Below are 23,257 nucleotides of genomic sequence, written 5' to 3' on the forward strand. Positions count from 1 at the left end.
AACACACTTGCCACACTACTAAGCTACCGATCAGTTCTGTCTCCAGAGGCCAAAAAGAAAAGAAGGAAAAGAAAAAAAAGGGTTCCGTATTAAAGTTGGGTATTCTAAATAAATAAATAAATAAAAATGAAACATCTAAAACTATTACAATTTTCTACGCCCGTACAATATTTAAATAAAATTATCATATATATATAACCGAAACTTTTAATTTTTAGTTGACCTCTCCGCAATTTTACACATCAGGATTATTAATAATTAATTGTAATTTAGAAAAAAAAACACACCTGGTGAGGAAGTTAAGGATTTGAATCAAGCACCAAAAAGAAACCAATTAGAAATAGAGCACTTAGGTGGACAAAAACCAATTAGAAATATGACAATTAGGTGAGCTTTAATTTATCTACGTGGTTGAGTGCAATGGGGTTTATGTTTAATCATAGCATTCAGAGGCCATGTGCAGCTATTTGGTTATGGATTGCTTTGGTACACTGCTACGGAATGGTAGAGGGGTATTGGATTCCAAATATTTGATTGGACTTAGAAGTTATGACATCACAGGACATACTGCTGATGTTAATACGATGGGATACGCTAATACAGAATAGATCACATCTGGGGTTCAATTCAGGCTCCAAGCTTGCACATTTATTGCTGCAGAGCCGCAAGGGAAGCATGTAATATTTGTAAATCTAGATGCTTGCATGACTTCACAACTTGTGACAGTGAAAGTGATTGAGTTAAATTACACAGGATTTGGAAAACCATATGGTGAGAGTTGAGGATGTAGGGGTGGTGTTTAAAATTTGGTTTTGATGGAACTGACCTAGAAAGAGAGAGAGGTGGGGGGTGAAAAGCCAGTTTTTTTTTTTTTATAAAGAATTTGACTGTTTAAAAGGCTTTGTATTTTATTGCAGAGAAGTAAATCATGAGTGGGAGTTGAAATTGGGTGTTTGTGTGTTTTGGACTATATTCTCTTTTACAAGTTGGAGGCATGTGTTATCTCCTCCCTCAAACTATCTGAAGAGAACCAAATTTAAAGCCAGAATAAGAGTTTAAATTTCATGTTTTTGATGAATTTGGGGATACTTAGATTTATTTTTATTTTTTATGGATGACCAAGTTTGTGATTTTTTAGGTGCTATTCTGGGTTTTACATGTTGGATTATATTTTCATAATTTTAATTGAGCATCTGTTTGGGTATTGAGGAATAAAAAACAATGAAGAAAAAGTGATTGGAAGCACAATCAGTTGTGAAGGCTTTTTTACTTTTTTTTAGATATATTGGTGAATTGTGAGTTTTGCTTTGTTAATTTGCAAGTTGAGGATTACTTTATAGAGTTTGGTAGATATTTTTTCTAGGAAGAGATTTAACAAAGCAATGAATGATAGCTTTGCTATTATTTTTTCAATCAGAGTTGCAGGTACATTATTACTTCCTTTTGAGGGGAGTGGAAGAATTTAGTAATATTATCCCTTTGCTCAGTAAATGAGTTACCCTTTGCTTTTGCAGTGGATGCTTCAAATTCCTGGTGCAACGAGTTATATTGGTTGCATTGGAAAGGACAAGTTTGGAGAGGAGATGAAGAAGAACTCAAAGCTTGCTGGTGTCAATGTAAGTTTCCTTTTCTTCTTCTTCTTCTTCTTCTTTCATTTTTTTTTTATTTTGCATAAATATATTCTTAAGCATTGGGCCATATAGTAGTAATATTGCCAATGTCATCTAATACATATCAATCAGGTTCAATATTATGAGGATGAATCTACACCGACAGGAACTTGTGCTGTCTGTGTTGTGGGTCATAAAAGGTTGGTTGCATCAAACTTGCTGTGAAATTTTCTCATACTTCCTGACAAACTGTTGCCCTGCATCTTCCTCTTATTGTTTAAACTAAGCAAATGTTCTCAAATTTGTGCCTGGCTGGATTAATAACACTTATTGTTGGTTGAATATGTAGGTCACATGTTGCTAACTTGTTGGCGGCAAATTGCTACAAATCTGAGCATTTAAAAAGGCCAGAAAACTGGGCATTGGGTAAACTTTCTTCCTATGCATTCTTGTTTTATATCTTCTTTGTCTAGTTAGTCATTCTTGTAAACTGACTTCTTTGTGAAATCTTGTTTGGATAGTTGAGAAGGCTAAGTACTATTACATTGCTGGCTATTTCCTCACCGTATCCCCGGACTCCATACAGCCTGTTTCTGAACATGCAGCTACACATGACAAGGTATAATGAGACATATTTGGAATCCCCTCATATCAACTGGTTTAAGTAGCTTCTGCATGAGAAATCTCTAACATCTAATTTTTTTTCTGCAGATCTTCATGATGAACCTTTCTGCTCCATTTATCTGTGAATTCTACAAGGATGCACAGGAGAAATTTTTGCTGTAAGCATTTTTATCATCTTCTTTTGTGGGAATATGTATATATACATATTGACATCGGACATGCCTTTTTTCGGGGTTCAGGTATGTGGACTTTCTTTTTGGAAATGAGACAGAAGCAAGAACCTTCTCAGAAGTTCATGGCTGGGAGGTAATGGTTGCTTGGTACCAGATTTTACCAGATTCAATGTTTTTGTTTTAAAAGTTTATCATAAATTGGTCTGTTCTAGACCAGACTGAAAATGTAGAGGAAATAGCTCTTAAGACTTTCCCGATGGCCTAAAGCATCAGGAACACATAAGAGGATAGTTGTAATTCTTACTCAGGGTGTGGATCCCAAAGTTGTCGCCGAAGATGGGAAAGTGAAGACGTTCCCTGTAGTGTTATTACCTAAAGACAAAATTGTTGATACAAATGGAGCAGGTATGTGTTATCTTGTGCTGGTAAAAGTTTCAAATGTCAGAATAGACTAGCTTACTCTTCTACATGCAAATTATTGTCAAAAAGTTAAATCATCTAGAGCATTCAATGATAAAGGTCATTATCACCATTTTTGTCTTTTCATTTCCTTACAAATTATACCTGTCTATAAATATATCATTGAATTGGCAAGACTCAAATAGCCATAAGCATCTGCCTAATTTTTATTGCTTTCATTTCCAGTTTGGCAGATCAGAACAATTGAAAGCACCAACCTAAACTAATAATGTTACTACGGTTTTACCAATGAATTTAGGGTACCTGTATCATACTGCTTTTTATACCCCATGAATAAGTTTGGTTTGCTCATTGGCATTAAAATCATGATTGCGCAAGTACCCAATGGCCTTGATATAACTTAAAACACGAAGGCAGTAAAGTCATGTACTAGAAATGTTTGTCGAACACCACACAAAGAAGAAATTGAGCCTTTTTATAATTAATTAACTTGTTAACTTATGTTTTGTAGGGGTTGCATTTGTTGGAGGATTTTTGTCGCAGTTGGTTCAAGAGAAATCCATTGAAGACTGTGAGAGCTGGCTGTTATGCAGCAAAGGTTATAATTCAGAGGCCTGGCTGCACATACCCAGAGAAGCCTGATTTTAATTAAGTGGCTCCTCATTTCCCTGCAGGCCTGGGTGTTGTTTTGGTTGAGAATCATATTGCTCTTTGTATTTTTAGAATAACTACATCCTGGAAAGGAATATATATGGCCAATCCTGATTAGTCTATTGAGTATTCCTTGTCAATCCCAAAGATTTGAGACTAAGGCTTGTTATTATTGTAGTATTAGAAGAACTGCATGCCAAAATATCCTCAATAACTGAGGCATCTAGTATGGAATTTTGATTCACAGGAAAGGGGAAAACAGAAACTCATATTTTTTACCTTTTGATGAGTCAAGTATGCCAATGTTCAGTGATTAATTTAATTTGCCATATGGGACAAGAAAATTCCCTTCCTTTCTGATTAAATTGATCAATAAATGAAATTGCTTATCACAATGTATAACAAACAATAATATTTTTTTGGGTGTCCAGTTAAAAAAAGTACTAGAAGTAAGCCAAACTCTTATTTTATGTTGAACCTAAATTTATTAGCATCTTTATTTTTCCATGAACAAAAATCTCATGAATTCTTTGGATCAGTGGACTACATTGTGGCTCTGCCCCATAGATTTTATTCATTTCTTGTTGCTGGGGTTTCCCTCTTCAACCCTCCCACTCCAAAGGGAAATCTAAAGTTAAATATCCCCCATGTTGTGGTTATGTTGATAATACGAAATATAATCTCAATGCTGGGCTTTTCCATGCCTGACCAGAGCATATGCACATCTATCCCTTTCTCGACACGGGTGCTTAACTTGAGTGCTAGGTATCCTATTCATCACCTCCCTGCTGAAATCAACAAGAGGATGCATTGCTCTACCCTAAATATTAGCAATATTAACCATCTCAAATAAGACTATTATGCCATGTTAAGCAAATAAGAGGTAAATATGTCTGGCAAGATTATCAGCCTAACCTTATAGAGCAAGGCCACCACCACTATCACCATCATTGCCACCACCATGATTACATTAAAAAGGCTTTTGAAATCAATTTTAGAGTCTAACTAAACATAGTTAAAAACACAAGTAAAAAAATGTTTTTCAAATGTGTTTTATACAAAACAAACGAAGTCCAATGGTGACCTCTAGATGTAAAGGCCTAACCCAAAAGAGACAGGAGAGAGGCCTTTCAATAGAGTAGTGGAACTAATTGACCCAAGCACAAAACAATGGGATAGGCAAAAAGTAAATTGAAGCATTTGACCCTCCAACCACAAGCAAAATACTTAGGCCATGTTTAGTGAGTGAGTTCTAACTCACATTTTTACATTTTAGACAACATTACACACATTTTCACACACATTTTTACTCACACATATATCAAAAACACTCAAACAACATAACTTAAACTCCTCTTCCAAACACTCCTTTAATAGTTAATACACTTGGGCAGTCCAGACAGAGAGCCCTATGGTAGTGCAGGTTTGGTCACTATATTGTTGGCCCTTGCATATGCACAACTTGGGGACCAGAAACATGGTCAGCTCACTTCCTGGCTCGTTGGGGCTTGGTTTGTATATGGTCTGGGCCAGTCCCCATCTCAGCTTCTGCCCTTACATGTGAATAAGGCCCTAGCAAGAGATGGTCTTAGCCCTAAACCTTAATGTATCTCTTTATTTATTTATTTAAAAAACTTAGGTTATTTAATACTATATATAAAACAGAAGCTTTACATTATTATAATTAAGGCGGTGATGAGTGCTGACATGTTTAGAAAACTGCCTACTAGGGGTGTGCATGAGTTGGGTTGGGTCGGGTTGAGGGGATTTTTTGACCCAACCTACCATAGTAGGTAAAAAAAAATTCAACCCAACCCACATGGGATGGGTTGAACTTATGGATTGGACAATTTTTTTATTATTATTATTAGTAAATTGAGTAGAAAAAAATATAAATATAAATATAAATATATTTAAAAAACCCAAAGATTAGTATTAATGTAACTCTTTAAAGGCAAACAATATTAATGACTAAACAACAATAGTAATTTACTAGGGTTTTTGTGTACTAATTGGCTTTTATATAGAATAAGAAGAGCTGGTTATTTTAAAATTTTATTAATTATATAATATATTTTAAATGTGTGTATATATATATATTAAATATATGGATGGGTCGGGTTAGGTTTGTTGGGTTTGAAATTTTATGACCTAAACTTAACCCGATCCGCTATCAAAAATTTTTTTGTAACCCAACCCAACCCACCAAAACCTAAAAATTGACCCAATCTGGCGGATTGGGTTGGATCAGGTTGATTTTGGCAGGTTGATAGCACACTCTTACTGCCTAACTTTCACACTTTAAAAAGTTAAGAGACAATCTGTACATTATATTAAAAAAAAGAAGAAGAATATTTTCCCATAACACAATGATGTGGTACTAATTTCTTCTACATTTTTTATAATAAACTCTATTATAAATTTAATTAATGAAATCTATTGTAAATACAAAAAAAAAAAAAAAAAAGAAAAAAAAAGAAGGAGCATTATAACAGCCTATAATTAGTAATTACTTTTGCACCTTTCACCAGCAAATACCTTCTACAGTACTTCAGCCTTTGTCAACTTTTCCAAACCACTCTAACCGAAATTATTTTTTAATAGATATGTATAGTTTGAAATTGGGGGGGTTGATTTTAATTATATTTTTATACTTATCTGTAAAAACGTTGTTAACTGTTTTTTTTATTATATTAAAATAATTATTTTAGATGAAATGGTATTTGATAATTGAAGTCACAGTTAATTTCAATCCAATCAATGTATAAAATTCTACTCTAAAATGGATTGAACCGACCGGTACAGATACAAAATGGTTTGCAACCAAGCAAATCTCTCTCTCTCTCTCCCAACATTCTGGGGCCCCGAAATTTAAAAACCCAATAATTCAACGGTGCTAGTGTACTACCACCAACCACCTCCGCCACCGCCACCCATCAATGTAGCGCGTCCCCCTCACGCGCCAACAGCATCGCGTGAACCCCCAAACCCCCTCTTTGAAAACACAGACCACCACTCTCTCTCTCTCTCTCATTTTCCTCACCTCCAAAAGTCCAAACAAACAAAAATCAAAAGCAAAAGCAAAGAAAAGCAAAGCAAAGAAAACACTAAAAAAATCGAAACAAAATTTAGAGAGATTTTTATTTTCATTTTTTAACAAAAACACGCCGACATGAGCGATCATCATCATCACCACCACCATCATCATCATCATCATCATCAACAGCAGCAACTACTTCGGCACGAGAATCTCCGAACGACGTCGCAGCTGTTTCGCGAAGCGACGTCGTTGTTCAGGTCGAACCTCGCCGCCTTCCTCATCCTCTCGCTCCTCCTCTTCTCCTTCCGCAGCACCGTCGAGGACGGGACGCGCCACGTCACCTCCTTCATCGACCGCGACCCTTCGCTCAAGGCCTTGCTCTCTCGCCTCGACCTCTCCGGCTCCCACAACAGCCCCCACGCGCCTCACGACTCCCACGACGCGCCCGACGCGCCCCACCGCCACTCCTACCATGACTCCCTCCCTCGCCACCTTCGCCGGCGGAGGCGGCCGTTCCTTCACCTCACTCGCGTCGGAACCCTGGACGATGACTTCTTCTCCGGCGACGACGCCGACGATCGCACTCCTTTCGGCTCCAACCGCAAGGCTCCGATCAATGGTACTTTCCTCATTCTTAACCCTAAGGCGCTAGGGTTTTCGGATCGGGTAATCGACCACGGGATCAACTTCAACGAGATCGTCCGCACCGGAATCACATTCGCTGCCGACCGTTTGTCTCTCTCCGATAACGGCGACGATAACGATGAGCAGAAAGAGGAAGAGAACGAGACGATTGGATTGGAGAAAGAGAAAGAGAGAGAGAAAGTTAAAGAATTGGACAAAATCGTGGATTTCCAGTTCATCCTCAGAGGAGTGGAGCTCAGCCGCCGCGACGCCGCGACGCTATTCTTCCTTGTGAGTTTTCTCTCCGCCGCTTACGGTTGGGTGATTCTAGGGTTTCTCGTTACGTATTCGTTGGTATTAGGCATTGTTTTCATTACCACTTTGAATGATCTGTTAGGGAGGTATAGTTCATTTCTTGGTACGGTTTGGGAAGGTTCAAGATTAGGGCTCAAGAGACTCTCAGGGTTTATCTTGATGAGATGGGCGGTGAGAGATGCACTGACTCAGATCCTAGGGTTATGGTATTTCGGTGAAATTGAAGATCAGTACTCGTTTTTTAAGCTCTTCGTGAGGTTGAAATTGATGCCATTTTCGATCTTGTCGCCGTGGATTAGGGGTTATGAGAAGGAGATTTCAGGGTTTTTGTTCGCGTGGTTTCTCACCGACACTTTAGTGGCTTTTATATTTGCTGTGGATGCTTGGGTTGCCATTGTGGATTCGAGGAGGACCGGAAGGGAGATTATGAAGGAAGGTTGTTATTTGATATCAACCATGTTAAACCAGGCTATACAGATCAAGTGTTTCGAAGCTATATTTTGTGGCTCGTTTGTGCGGTGGGCTCTTTCTCGGGTTTGTGGAAGAATTTTGGCCATGGGGATTCAATCCGTTGTGGAGGTTTATTTCATGGTGGCTTGGCTGATATTTTACTTTGCTGTGAGGTGTAGGGATGCTAGTTCGCAGGGGAGGAGGTTTGGGAGGAGAGAATTGGAGGGGTTGATTGAGGGCCTAAGATGATTGGAGGTTGGTGGTAATCGGGTTTGAGACTTTCAGCTCTACGAGGCTTCAATGGTAAAGCTAATTGTATTATTAGCGGAAATCTTTTGGTGCCTTGTGTGTTCCTGTTTTGCAATACCTTTGATTAGCAGTGCCGTAGTTCTAGCAATGTTTGTACTTGTATGTACTTTTTATCACGAGGCAATATACTACCTGTGTATATTTGTGCACGAAAATGTTTCATGTGTATATCTTGTGGTGCTCATTGTTTAATGCCTTGCAATTATGCAATGTTTCCTGCCAGTGATGGTGATGTAAGAACTTTGCAAACGGTCATGATTTTTCTCATTGCTGGAATTACTTGTGCTGTTGTACTACAGAGCCTTCATGTTTGTAGTCATTTTTATCCATTTATATCCTTGAAACTGAGGATGCATAAAATAGAATGATAATAAGCAGAAAGAGGCTGGACTTCTGAATTGTTGTTGTTTTCTGCTGGATTTCTTCTCTCTTTATTTTTGGTCAGATTCCATCACTTTGTTGTAGTTTTGCATGATATATGGGCTTCTCTGGATATATTTTGCTGTTTACTTCAAAAGCCACCACCTTGGTTATATGCTAATCTTTTGCCTGCAGTACACTAATTGAAAATGAAAAAAATTAAAGAGAAACTAGATAGGAATTGAGAGTAAGTTCATCATTGTGCATTGTACCAGTTTTTTTTTTTCATACTTTTATGAAACTTTAGATATGGAAGGCATGCTTTAAGAAGTTCTTATATTTATCTTAGGATTGGTCAATCACAATTTTAGTAATTCTAGAAGTTGCATGAATTAATTCTTGGGATATTTGGAGTAGGGAAATTTTATATTGTAAAAGACTTGAGATGTGGGAAAATTGTAAACTTTGAGTTCCAGCGGTTCCATTCTGCTTTTCTCTTAGGATTTTTGGATATTGCGGAAAAGATATCTTGAAAGGTTTGCGGTGAATTCTATCAGAATTGAGCCATCAATAAAGTCACTAAAGCTACTTTTATAACTTTAGGATCAAGGAAGTCTGGTGTGGTGTGTGCCGATAAGTTTGTTGACTTGCCTCTGTCAGATTGTTGCTAAGATTTTATTGTTTAGACTGAGGGAGGTCTTGTGCTATTCTATCTTGCCCTCCTAAGGTGTTGCTATCAAGGGTAGGGGAATTTTATTTGTTAGGCCGGATGGGTTTTGGGGTGAAATGGAGGGGGTGGATCAAGGCTTGCGTTTCGTCTGTCCGTTTCTCTGTCCTAGTAAATGGGTCCCCTGAAGGTTTTTTTGGTAGCTCCCGTGGGCTGAGACAAGGGGATCCCCTATCCCCGCTATTGTTTCTTTTGATAATGGAGGTATTAAGTAGACTTTTGAAGAAGACAGAGGAGTGTAATCTTATTCGGGGATTTCAGGTGGGAGCTGTGAACTCTGCTGGGGTGAGTATTTCTCATCTTTTATTTGCGGATGACACCATCATTTTTTGTGAGGCCTCAAGGGAGCATTCATTGTCTATTAGGATGGTGTTGTCTTGTTTTCAGGCGTTTACGGGTTTGAAGGTCAATGTTGGGAAAAGCGAGATTGTCCCCGTTGGGGAGGTGAATAATCTAGATGCTTTGGCTAATGTGCTTCAGTGTAGAGTAGGCAGTTTGCCTATGAAATATTTGGGGATGCCTTTGGGATCTTCTTTTAAGTCTCCCTTGATCTGGAATCCTATTTTGGAAAAGATGGAGAAGAGACTCTCTGGGTGGAAGCGTCTCTATTTATCTAAGGGTGGTAGGCTCATGTTACTTAAGAGTACTCTCTCAAGTCTCCCGACATACTTTCTATCTCTCTTTACTATTCCTAAAGCAGTGGCGACTAGATTGGAAAGTATTCAGAGGAATTTCCTTTGGGGGTCTTCTGAGGGGGGTTTTAAATATCCTTTGGTGGCTTGGGATAAGGTGTGTTTACCCGTTGAGATGGGTGGATTGGGGTTAAGAAAGGTGGTGTCGTTTAATCAAGCTTTATTAGGGAAGTGGCTGTGGAGATATGGCCATGAAGATACCCACTTGTGGCGTCGGGTTATCTCTTCAAAATATGGCGAGGATCAAAGGGGGTGGAGGACTAGAGACTGCAGGAGGTCCCATGGGTGCAGCCTTTGGAGAAGCATTAACGAAGGATGGGAGGACTTTTCTAAGCATCTTTCTTTTGTAGTGGGGCAAGGAACTCGTATCCGTTTTTGGCATGATAGGTGGATTGGTGACGATACCCTAAAAGTTCTCTATCCTGAGCTTTATGTGTGTTCATCGGTCAAGGATGCCTGTATCTCTGAGGTTTTGTGGATTCCAGAAGGGGGTACTGTTAGAGTTTGGAATTTAACGTTTTATAGAGCGTTTGAAGATTGGGAGTTGGCTGCTTCGTTTTCTCTTCTCCGGCTTATCCAATCCCGCATTCCTCAGGGGAGTAAGAGAGATACCCTTTACTGGCGGCTTAAAGGGGGATGGTATGTTTGACACTCGGTCTTACTACCTCGCGATCCGAGGTGCTTCGAATTCTTGGCTTCCTTGGAAGGGGGTTTGGAAACCGAAGATCCCCAAGCGCGTGGCTTTCTTTCTGTGGTCTGCTGCTCATGGTCGGATCCTCACCTTGGACAACCTTATGCTTAAGGGTCGGCCCTTGGTTAATAGGTGTTGCTTGTGCTGCAAGGATGGGGAGTCGGTTAACCATCTCCTTTTGCATTGTCCTGTTACCCATTCTCTTTGGTCTTGTATGCTTCAGACCTTTGGGATTCTTTGGGTTATGCCAGGGTCGGTGGCGGAGTTGATTCCTTGTTGGCATCAGTGGCATGGAAAGGATAAGTCGGACACCTGGAATTTGGTTCTAGGGTGCTTAATGTGGATTGTGTGGTTGGAACGAAATCGTCGTTCCTTTGAAGACAAAGAGAAGACCTTGGTTGAGTTGAATCTTTTGTGCCAGCGTAGTCTCTTAGAGTGGTCTCGTTGTTGGGGGCTTTCTAATTGCTCGTCTCTCGCTGAGTTTTTGCCCTCCCTTAACTTTTATTCCTAGTAGTTTTTTCTTATTGTTCATCATCATGAACTCCTTGTATGACGCTATTTCTTTTATTTATAAAAGCTTCCAGATTACTTATCAAAAAAAAATATGTCTTACAAATAGCTAATGATTTCTGAAAGATTGTGAGAAATTCAATCAAGAAGCTTGGTGCTCAACATTTAAACTAGAACTGATATATGATCTTATAAAGATTAGGATCGTGTTTTCTCAAAAGAGTCTAGTTGCTAGGTGGGGATTATGACTAAAGGTTGTTTGTTTTTAACCACTTTTCCGGTTCTTATGAATAGTTTGGCAAATGGGCGGTTTAACACTATCACAGATATTCATCACAGGTACCCACTGTTCTCTTCCTTCATATAACCTTTGATGGTCTAAAGAGGAGAAAAAAAGATGGGGAGGGGTTGGGGGGATTCTGGGGGCTGAAGCCCCGATTTCATTATCCTTAAATGACTTCAAGTGTGTTTCTAAAAAACTGAAAGCTAAAGTTGAGTGCAGTAAATTTCACCATATATAATCAATGGAACATGCTTGACTCTTACTTTCCAATATAAATATATATTTGAAGTAGAAGAAGAAGAAGACATACTGGGCTCGTCATTAAAACATGAGATGGGGTTGAGGTCAGTCTTATGTTCAAATTATGCTTATCCAATGAAGAAATTCAGCAGTATCAATGACACTGCAATTCTATGGCCATTGGAGAATGTGTTTACAGTATTCAATCATGGAAGCAAGGATCGAAGCATGACGTTGGCTTTCTGAGTTATGTGAATATGACAGAATGAACGTAGGTTTCTAGAAAATTTATCTTTTCTTTTCCTGGGGAAATTTTAGTGATTGCCCATTACTCTGCCTATGGTATGAGTGGGTATCAACCATCAGCAAACCCCCCTTCCCTTCATTTCCCCTTCTCCCTGCCATTAGGGTCACACAAAAGAATTGTGAATGAGAAGAAGCTGCAATTTCTGAATGGAGTTGCTCAGCTCCATGCAGTCTCTTGGAGCATGGAGGGAGTGATCTTCTAGGTGGTTCTGGGCTTCAAGCTATCCTAGCTTTGTTGTTCCATACATTGTCCTTCCCAGTGAACTAAGCTCTATGCCGTCCCTTGTTATATTGAAGGGATTCTCTTTGGGGTCTTACATGAGGAAACCCACACCTTGTTTTCAGGAAAATGTAGCTATTTTTGTTCTTGGGGCAAAGCAAGCAAAAAATCTGCTTTTTATATGACGTAATGTTGTGGAGGTTGTTTTCCATCATGCCCTCTTCTACCTTTTCCTTTATTTATCAAAAAAATGGTTGGTTTCCATTATCCTGTTGATCTGACAGGATATATGTTAGTGAGTAGATAACTGGCAAGGCAACCTTTCAGGAGATCTGTTTATTTCCCTACCCTCCCATTATCACATGATCAGGTCTAGAGTGAAGGAAGGGGCAGCATGCTGAGAACCAGTTTATCTGCCTAGTGGGTTGCAGTTACAAAGCAGCCGTTTTATTTATTCAGTCACTGTCTGATTAGTCGCTGCTTCTTGGAGAGGATCATGCCAGATGAAGTGTTAAAAAACTTTTTTTTTTCCTTGCATCAAGCACAAATTAATTGGGACCCCTTAGGAGCTTCTTTCCTTTTAAGGTGACATGCCACGTTAATGAATACTAAGGGTAGCCCCGCACTTCAACTGGTTAGAGTTTTTAAGATTTTCTTCTAGAAAAGTTGAGACCCTAAAGTCTTTGGACTAAATGGCATCTCCTCCACATCATATAAAGGTTGAAGGGTGAGGGGTCATGGGGCCAAATCTGAATGGGCTTCTGAGATATATTTACCTATCCAAGAAATCGAGACCGAAATGGAATTTAGTTCAGTTAGGATTTACCTTTCCCTTTAAAACCCATGGGTTATTGATGGAGAGCCTTGTGGGGTGTAGAAATTTGCATTGTCTTTAGCAATCAGTTTGCAGATATATCTCTTTTTTCTTTGTGGATGAAGTTGATTTCTTAACTAGGAGTGCTTGAGAAGCTGGGGAACCATTAATTTAAAAATTATATCACAGCTCATGGGCTTTGTAAGCTGCATTGATTGTGTTTGGGTTGTGGCTTAAGACCTTTGGATGTGTCTTTGTGGGTAATCTGATTACACGGAAATCTTCTTCCTTTTTGTCATAATGTTACTCGACTTTACTTCTCTGCATGCTCTTGCTAAATTAAAAACGGGATGTTTGGAAATACTATATGTTTATCAAGTCAGCTTGTGATGACAGATAATTGTTGATAGATAAATAAATTCATCGCGTTTAGATAGCATTTCAGTGAGTCCACCAGGATGGCTTAAGTATTTTTCTAAAATAAGGTCAACTGAAGATTTCAATGTATGATGACTTTGTGCAATGGCTGTATGAAACTCAGTAATTGTTCTGAGCATATAGTTTGGATAATCCCAGGGATACTGTTATAGGAAGAATGAGATAGTTTCTGTATGTCTTTTTTGTTCACTGTGCACACATGCACACATGTACATCCACATTAGACATGTGTATAAGAATCTACATCACATGAGTACCAGCCAACCGGCTAATTTAGTGGTAGTTTTAGTTGGTGTTACCAGTCGTAATCAAAAAAGTTGATGTTACTAGTTACCTAGTTGATAGTAGCAAAATCATTCCTGTATTATTTTTCTTTGGGAAAATTTTCTTATCTTGTATTGTAGCTTCTCTACTCACTACTGGAAACTAATTTAAATTTGATGGTTTTTCTTCTTCACAAGCTCGCAAGATATCTGACCTTTTCTACCACTGATTCAGTTCTTTGATATGCACATGGAACTAAAAGTAACTGTTTTGATTGCGTCTTGGCTGTCTCATTTGACATTGGGTTCCTTTGCTTCTAACTTAATTGTTTAGTTATCATCTTTGGAAATTCTGCTTGGGATTGTACTTATCAAAAAAAAAAATTCTGCTTGGGATTACATGGGAAAACATTTTGATTGAATGGGTAAATTGCAATCATGGGAGTAGGCAATGGGTTTTGAGGACATCACTTGAAATCTTTTACATATAGAGGAGGGATTGATAGGCTGCACACAGCATGGGGTACATGAGTATAATTTGTTTTATTGCTTTACTGTGTCTCTTTCTGGCATAAGGTCCTCATCTATCATTTCTCTATTGCTGGTTGTGTCATGGATTCTTTAATTAGTGCTACAGATTTCATTTTTCGTTTATCAAATGTCTTCTTTGGGTTAGCCAATTTGCAAAACTGAAGCATTTTTTTGATAGGTAAAATCTGAAGCTTTGGTAGAAGAAAACTAAATTTCTTCACTTCTCTCACTCACTTGTAAAGGAGTAAAAGTGAATTTCATGTGTCTATGACTTGCTAAATCATCAGCCATTTTATTAGAAGCTTCCCCATATAGAGGAAACTCCAAAGCTTTTCTGCTTAAATCATTACCTGCTTTGGCAGATTTTCTTTTGAGCATTTTTCTTGCCTAGAATATAAGGATATGTTGCAAATGTCTTTTGACCTGTGCATGATGTAACTTGAAGTCTCTTAGCCTACAATGGTAGATTTCTTAACTTGTGGTTGGAACTGTTTTCTTCCAAGATGTCCAACTCCAAGCATGTATTCTCTTTTGCACCATATCTTGTCCTGTACACGATTTCACAAAACTAGATGTGGGTGAATAACTTGAAACTGAGGGGACAGGTTAGTGATACTCCACAAAATTTTACGGTTTAGGGTGAAAAAACCTCTGTTGTTACCTTGAAAATTTGTTCTTGCCCATGATTTACAGTGACATGTCCAAACGACTTCAGTGTCGGTAGCTTGCAATGGACCTTTTAAGTAGTTACATTATAGTAACGTGTTTTTCAAAGCTCTTGCTAGACTAGTTTGTTGCATTTCAGCCCACTCTGCTTTTCCATCAATCCCAAATTTCAGTTCCAAAATGTTCTTTGACATAGAACTGAAACTTTTGGAACCATTCATGACTTTCACTGTTTAGAATGTTGTCATGTCAGCGAGTGGAGCTTGATCTGCAGAGGACCAGAGCCGAGACTTCAGCTCTGGTCTCGTTTACTAACTATTGAAAAGAAAGAAAAAGACACATTTACTATGTGTAACAACGGGTATTATCTTGCCCCTAGTTACATTTTACATTAAGAATTCCCATGCAGAATTAAATTTACAATTCTTAAACTAAATTATATCACTAACAAAAAAAAAAAAAAAAAGGATTACATTAGTGAGCTGGAGGATATTTATGTTACAATTCTACATGGTATGCAATATTATAATGGCTACATATCAGCATTGTCATTAGAACATTAGCCTCATGAATCAGTCATATTGCTCATAGTTCCCTGTAGATGAATTTTCAAAGACGAAGGGAATCCTTCGATCATCTGGAGAGCTAGCGCAGCGAACGACATTCAGGAAAAGGTTTTCGTCGCAAGGAATGCAGAGTTTTGAGTCAGTAGTGAAACCATATTCATCTTGAGCCTGATCCAGCAATGCCTTGAAGAGAGGGTGATTGAGTAGGGTGATTTTGATTACAAACCTCTTATTGTTCTCACCCACATACACTACTGAGTGACCCTTTGGGACATCTTTTGGAATTGAATGCTCTTCATGTGTTGAAGGCCACAAAGCCCATTGACAGCAGTACTCACAGGCAGCACAAGGTCCAACTCTACTCCTACCCATCTTTCTCCACTTGTTCATGCATGCCCTCAAAAACTTCCCCTTCATAATCTTCATTTCTATACTCAGAGAGTGAGAGACAGAGAGAAATGTGGGGGTGATAAAATGGAAAATGAAGGTATATATAAGTGTGGAATGGAAAAAAGTCAACAAAAAAAAATTATTATATCTTAGAGCATTAAATGGCTTGGTGAGCTATATATGAGCAATGATATACTTCAAAGCGCGTACAATATATAAAGATAGGTGCTGCTTTTATTTTGCGTTGTACCATTCAGTCCTTTATAGTATCACACTTTGATACGAAAACTGTACGAACATGCATAACATGATTAGTTACTAGTTACTACTATAAAGTAGTATATAAATACTCATAAAAAAAAAATAGTGTACAAATATACGTCTTTCTAGTAATGTCAAATGAAATGGGAAGCAAGTTCTATGTCTATCTGTAGTTAAGAAAGTATGGTTCTTGATCATTGATGATATTTCGAAGTTCACGGAGTTAAAGACCCCACAAGGGGATGGAAAAGATAAGATATGCATGAGGGATGGGTTAATCTTCTTGGGCACAGTGCGATCCCACTTTCCTAACACGAGGTTATAGATATTGTAAAATATAGACTTTATCACTTTCTTCAGATTCAGATGAAGGTTGGTTTTGAGTTGGTTCAGAACCATGTATATGTTCCACTGTCATGCATGTGCAACTGCCATGTTCAAGTCAGCACTGTGTGAGTGAGAATATTGGGGGGGTTTATATATTTTGAACTAATATAAAATAGGATTCTGAGTCTATTTCATGATTGTCTTTTATCATCGAACTAGGATAACTCATCGAGGCTTAGGCCAAACAAAGTTTTACTACAATCGACAAATATTACATATTGTTAATTATTTGCTAGAAAAGGCGGTTAAAGTGCATTAGGGATGATGGGATTTGAAGTGAGGATCATTATGAGCCAACATGTCAATTAATTTTTTTTTGGATTTGCAACTAGCTCAGCTAGAGATTACATTTGGAACATTTTGGAGAATGATGCCGTATGAGCTAAGCCATTACTTTCTTCTTTTTAAGTTGCCATTATATCCATAAACATAAGCAGCTTTATTTGGCTTCTGTATTCTTCTTATTCCAATGGTTTACACCGTTCGCCACTTATGTTGACTTGATCTTTACTTTGTACAAACTATATAAGCTGTGTCCTGTGTCAGTACACAGCAGTGTTCTTTATGCAAAGTCTAAACTAGTTATTACCGTTTTCCTGCAAATGGATTCGGGATAAGTATTGCGTATCTCTGTGTTCTGACCATGTTTGCATGATGCAGGAGATGGGTTATGCAGAGGTAGAGGGATGGAAGAAAGAATCTTGAATTGCAAATAGAATGGAAGTCACATTCTTGAATCTTAGAAAAGGACCCTCCATAGTTGGGACGTTTAAACTATGTCCCTTTGCCTCCAAATGGAGAAATTTGGGGTTTATTTTTAGAAATCAAGAAATCAACTTTTGTAGATCTCTCTTTAGTTCCTTGTACATGGATATCAATGTCGCATACAAAAAGGAATATAACCCTTTACCATAAATGGAAGTATCTTAAGTAATAGGTGTTATATTGTTTAAATGAAAAGTTAATCTTGTATGGGATGTCATACAACATTTTTTGTTTTGTTTTTGGAACTCAACCATAGAGGATGTCATACAACATTTAAATGAGTGATAACTCACCTTTTCTCTTATTTACATTTTTGCCATAAGCGTATTTATTGTCCAAAACTCTTCTAGCCTATTTCCTTCTATGTGTTTAATCCTTTCGTTCTACATACATCAAGTGATTATAAGGATGATTCCTTGGAGAGTGGCCCCAAGTTATTGACTAGAGTTTTCTAACTTAAATTCTCATGAATCTCATGAGGCCTCCGAAGTTGCTAGGCCAACTTTTGGAGTTACTACTCATTTATTTAACTAAGCATTTATTGCCACTTAATATGCAGTTAGAGCATTACCATCGGGGTAGTCAAGAAATTTATTAGGTATTCTGAGAACAATGCTCCACCCTCTCACATGAGGGGTGGGTTTCATATGAGAAGGGAGAACATTACTTCCGACGTACCCAATAACTTTTGGGGGTATTCAAGCTAAAATTTGATCAACAAACTAAAAAACAAAATATACCTTGCATTTGCAAGCTGTAGTGCATAGCTAACACTAAAGTTTCATAACATGAATTTTGTTTGGACAAATTATATTTTTCCATGCCTTGAACTATCACATTAATTAGACATAACCCATTGAATTATCAAAATGCATGATTGACCCCCTAATTCCAAATTTAAATACGTTAAAGTTAACCTCCAGCCATTTGTTTTGTTGTTAACTCTAATTGAATTTAGTATTAAAAGACCAATTATCTATTTTTATTCTCTGTTCTATTAAGAAGAAAAAATATTAGATATATTGGTAAAACATAAAATAGAACACAAAAAGTGGGAAATGATTTATATTTTGCTTATGAATAACTCACTTGTGAGAACTCTTTTCACAAAGCAAGATTTCTTGCTGAACTTCTTTCCACAACTACCTCATTTCTTACATCCTTCTACTTGTTAGAGTTGCTATATTTTGCGCAACTTCTACCTTATAAGTTTATTAAATTTGCAAGGTGTATAACGGTTGGTTAAGCTTGTTGTATCTTAGGAATGACATGCCATTATCCTTTCCTCATCAATAATCTTACTAAGAGAGTACAAATTGTCTCAAGAGAACGACTCGATATGTGCTTCGATCTCTATCACTCACCTCATTAAGTAATTACTTTATACCATTATTTGGAAGTATCACTTTTCATATTCTCTCATGTAATAGTTGTGTATGCAACATCACTCTCACATGTACATAGGTCTATAATGTATTCATGAATAACACATAAATATAAAAGGCTTATGCTTTCTATGTAAGATATTTTTAAATACAACTAGCCGCGAACTTGCGCGTTACGCATGATAATTATTTTTATGGTAGTTTTATTAAATTTTTTTATACAATTTAAACTATTTAATAAAGAGTAATGTATTTTGTAATTATAATTTTATTTATTATAAAATAATCATAAATGTAATATAGGAACAATCATAAATCATAAATTTAATAATTTTTGTTGTTCTAAAATGAAAAAAATACAATTTTTCTCAGAAATTCAAAAGGCCAGTTAACGAAAATATTTATTTTTTAATAAAAGTTATTTATAACATTTTGTGAATCATTAAAAAGCATATAAAATTTGGAAATTATTCTTTTAGTTTTGAACAAAATTTCTCAAACTTATTTTTTCTACCTACAATCCAAAACACTAACAAAAGTAACTAAAAAAATTAATAAAACTTAACTATGATTAATTGGACCAATTAGGAAAACAATTTGTTGTTTATAATCTACTAAGATTATTTTCTTTGTAGAAATTGTAATTTCGTCTACCCAAAATAGATTATCAAATAAACAATTATTAGTAAAATCTAAGAACTAAATTTCTATATATGCATTGTATAATAATAATAATTAAAGTAAAATTGTGAAAGGATAAAATTTGTTTATCATCCAATAATTTTTGTTTAGTCAACCTTTACTTTTCTCTAAATAAATGGCATTATAGAGTACTTCTAATACAATTATTAAGAGTGTTTTATCCGCCACAAATAATTAAAAAATAAACAAAAATGATTAAAGTCTCATAGTTTAATATCTAAATTGAGCACTATAAAAATCATGCTATCAAATTACAATAACTACCAAATTAAATTATCCAAATCATGCTATGTAATAGAATAATATTATATTTTTATAGGCTATATTTAATCATTTATAACGCAATAGGATAACATTTAATAATCAAAAAGAGAAAAAAAAACACAACAATTAAAAAAAAATTGAATTGCATTAACCTAAAGTAGATTAAAAAATATAAAAAATTATCAGCCTAAAGCGAAGATGCAAGAAAAATAAAAAATAAAAATCCACCCAAAAATTGTGTGTGTGTGTGTGTGTGTGAGAGAGAGAGAGAAAGAGAGAGAGAGAGAGAACCTTTTTTTTGTAAGGGAAAACTATGTATAGAATAAAAGAGATTGTGACAAATTTATAGTAAGAGAGTGAATAACAAGAGACAAAAATAGAGGAAGATGAAGGGAAAGATGAAGATTGATATTAATGTAGAGGGTGGTGGGGAGATGAGAAGGTGAGGGAAGAAGAAAGGTTGGAGAAGTAGTGGGGAGATGAAAAGGTAAGAGAATTAGAAATGTTGGAAAAGTGTAAATATGAAATAAAAAAATATTAAAAATAATTATAAGAAAATGGAAAGAAAAAAAATAATGACGTGGACGTGGACGTTGACGTGACTCAACGTGAGCGTAGCAACATTAAATACTACGCTTCAGTTTTTAGTAATATATAGAATATAAATGGATTCAGATCCTCTAGAGTTCTTAGGGTACTCTACCAGTAGAGTTCATTAAATCCTAACCACTATTTAATGATTTAATGGTTTAGATTCTGCCATGTCAGCATTTCATTAATAATATTCTTAAAATAATAAAATAATGTTGTAAACAAAACAATTAAGATGATTGTTAATGAAATGCTGACATGGCAGAATCTAGACCATTAAATCATTAAAGAGTGGTTAGGATTTAATGAACTCTACTTGGTAGAGTACCCTAGGAACTCTAGAGGATCTGAATCCAATATAAATAAGAATCTTATATCTGGTTTTCCATTTTTTTCAATTGTCTTGAAACGAGTGAGTTAATAACGAGTGAGTTAATATGAGTACACAATTATGAGGTCTTGGCTCAAATGTAAAGGGCAAGTTGAGGTTGGAAAGAGACTTTAATAGAAAACGATAAAGTTCAAACTCACTATTGTCCAAAGTCTCTTTCAATGTGTAAATACAAGAATAGTTTGTGAGATTGAGAATGTGTAGCGTGGAGGATATACTTGTGTGAGGTTCTTCTTTTTTACGGGTGGGTTCATTGCTGAGTTTATGTTTGCTAAGAGATGATTGAAAGCCAGCGCATGGATTCATCCCCTAAAGACAGTATGTGCTGTACTCGGTTGTTTGAAGGAGAAAGAGTTCCTCACAGGGACACCTTATTTGTCTTGACTGACAACAGTTTTGCAGACAAGGAGAGGGACTGAGCAGAGAAACGGTTGATATTGTGAGCACAGAATTTATTGTGATGACCAAGAACTTGGAGTCAGGGTCAGCATCAATTCGTTCAAAACATTACATTGATTGTAAAGCACCTAAATAACATTTTTACTGATACTCCCTGATTATCATCAGATCATGCAATAGGTCTTGCTAGAATCAATGCTATCATCTGCATATAAAAAAAAAGGGTACCTAGGTTGGTATTTAAGATAATGTTTTGCAGGGACTTAATATTTTCGTTAGTTTATTTGGGTTTTACTAACATATGACTTAGGCATTTGTTAGTAAACTATTTTAGAGATTTTTTTTTAAAAATTTATAGGAAAGCGAAAAAGCAATTAATTTTTTTGATAACTTTTTCAATTTTTTATAAAATGATAATTAATGTGTGCCCTAAAGGCATACATTAACCGGACCTTAGTTTATTTAAGTTATTATTTGATTCTCAAAAAAAAAAGAAAAAAAAAAGGTGTAATATCCTATTTAATAAAAGTGCAGTTATTGACTTATTTCTTAAGATTTAAAAGAAATCAAGATGAGGCAAAACGATAAGCCTATCTAGCTTGTTACCGGGTAAGTTCAAGTTCAAGTGTGTGTGCGCTTGAACAAATCTATATAAATATATATATTTTTTAAGACAACAACCAACCCATACCATTGAGAGTGATAGTTTAATGGTCATTCGAGTTTCTTTCAAGTGGTTTGAGGTAGAGGTCTCAACTTTGATTTCTACAATGGAAAGCGCTTAGAAAAAACTTCACGCTTCTAGCTTAATGCCTACTAGTGCTTTTGTGAGGTTGGGATAACAACTATGACTCACTAGTATCCTATCTGTTGTCTCAGACTCAACGAGTAAGATGTTATTATGGTAACGCCATGTAGGAAAGCTAATATGGTAGCTTCTTACGGCTGTTTTTATTTTTTTTTTATATATAATATATATATATATATATATATATATATATATATATATATATATAAAGATTCTCAAAAAATACTAAAACCAATGAAAAAATTGGATAAAGAAGAACTAAATTAAAAACATATTAAAATGGAAGGAATGAAAAAAATAATAATTAAAACAATAAATTCAAAACATGTTAAAATTGGAGGATATAATTTGTAAATTAACTTAAAATAGATTATAGTTCTCAAAAGAAAAAAACTTAAAATAGATTATACTCGAGGTTCAAGTAACTTAAATAAATCCGATACATTTCTACTACTAGTTTATAATCATTAATTCTCTTTAATCTCATAAGACACCTCAGTAATCTCATAAACCAATAGCGCGATAGATTAAACTAAGATATTTGGCTTTACATCACGTTTCAAACCAATAAGTCTATTACTCAGATACTCTCGTGAGGTTTCAATTATTAACATCTGACATCACTGTTAAAGAAACGAAATGACAAAAGTAGAGACATATCAAGGAGGGGGAGCCACAAGTATGTGATAGGGTGAGGGTGGTGGGGAGCAAAGCAAGGGAGGTGGAGGGAGCACATGAAGTTGGGCCACACACAAAAGAAGAGAAGGAGAATGGAGAAAGGTGAGAGAAGGGCTCACCGCTCACTCAAAGAGACAATGTTAAAAGAGATAGTTGGTGACACCTCAAGGCACTCAATACCGTATTGTCTCAGCCAACAACAGGCCATTTTGCAGTACAATGATTTGATAAGACTCACTCAGCTTCCTTGCACGCGCATCCCTCATCTCTTATTAGCTGTCACTCCCAATCTCTGCCACATTTATATATATATATATATATAAATTTCCCCCCCAACCCATAACCTCTTATTAACTCCTCCCCATGCTTCCTTTGGGGAAGCACTGGTTAATAATGTTAAATTGTTCCTCCCTCTGTTTTTTTTTTGGTAAGAATCAATCAAAGTTTACTTGTCAAACAATACATTGGTCTTGGGCTGGAAAATACTTTCTTTTTCTTTTTCTTTTTTTTGGTGGTTTTACAACTAGAATTTGCTTTGGCTTAAGATGTTGTTGAGAGTGGTTGATAGGGTGTACATGTGTTTGGACCATTCTTTAGGATGAAAATGAATGGCAGGGAAAGAATGGACTCACATCCTTTCTTGTTTAGATAGAAAAGGTATCTTATACCTTTGGTATATCATATATGTTACATATATGTAACATATATGGTAT

At 36.3% G+C, this 23,257-nt stretch overlaps 2 protein-coding genes and 1 pseudogene across 2 annotated transcripts; 2 read left to right on the plus strand and 1 right to left on the minus strand.

The window, feature by feature from the left end:
- Positions 1 to 1,482: 1,482 nt before the first annotated feature.
- Positions 1,483 to 3,731, plus strand: LOC142610675 (adenosine kinase 2-like; annotated as a pseudogene).
- A 2,546-nt stretch (positions 3,732 to 6,277) lies between these two features.
- Positions 6,278 to 8,614, plus strand: LOC142610674 (uncharacterized). The gene has a single exon (XM_075782556.1). It carries the CDS (start codon positions 6,651 to 6,653, stop codon positions 8,154 to 8,156), a length of 1,506 nt encoding a protein of 501 aa, XP_075638671.1. The 5' UTR covers positions 6,278 to 6,650; the 3' UTR covers positions 8,157 to 8,614.
- A 6,106-nt stretch (positions 8,615 to 14,720) lies between these two features.
- Positions 14,721 to 16,064, minus strand: LOC142611422 (indole-3-acetic acid-induced protein ARG7). The gene has a single exon (XM_075783542.1). The coding sequence runs from the start codon at positions 15,947 to 15,949 to the stop codon at positions 15,530 to 15,532; it is 420 nt and encodes a 139-aa protein (XP_075639657.1). The 5' UTR covers positions 15,950 to 16,064; the 3' UTR covers positions 14,721 to 15,529.
- Positions 16,065 to 23,257: the final 7,193 nt, after the last annotated feature.

Source organism: Castanea sativa, chromosome 9 (assembly GCF_040712315.1).
Source record: "Castanea sativa cultivar Marrone di Chiusa Pesio chromosome 9, ASM4071231v1".
NCBI classification, from domain to species: domain Eukaryota; kingdom Viridiplantae; phylum Streptophyta; class Magnoliopsida; order Fagales; family Fagaceae; genus Castanea; species Castanea sativa.

Bases quoted from the DNA above. Each gene is read 5' to 3' on its own strand.
- LOC142610674 (XM_075782556.1), top strand. From the start codon at position 6,651: ATGAGCGATCATCATCATCACCACCACCATCATCATCATCATCATCAT.
- LOC142611422 (XM_075783542.1), bottom strand. From the start codon at position 15,949: ATGAAGATTATGAAGGGGAAGTTTTTGAGGGCATGCATGAACAAGTGG.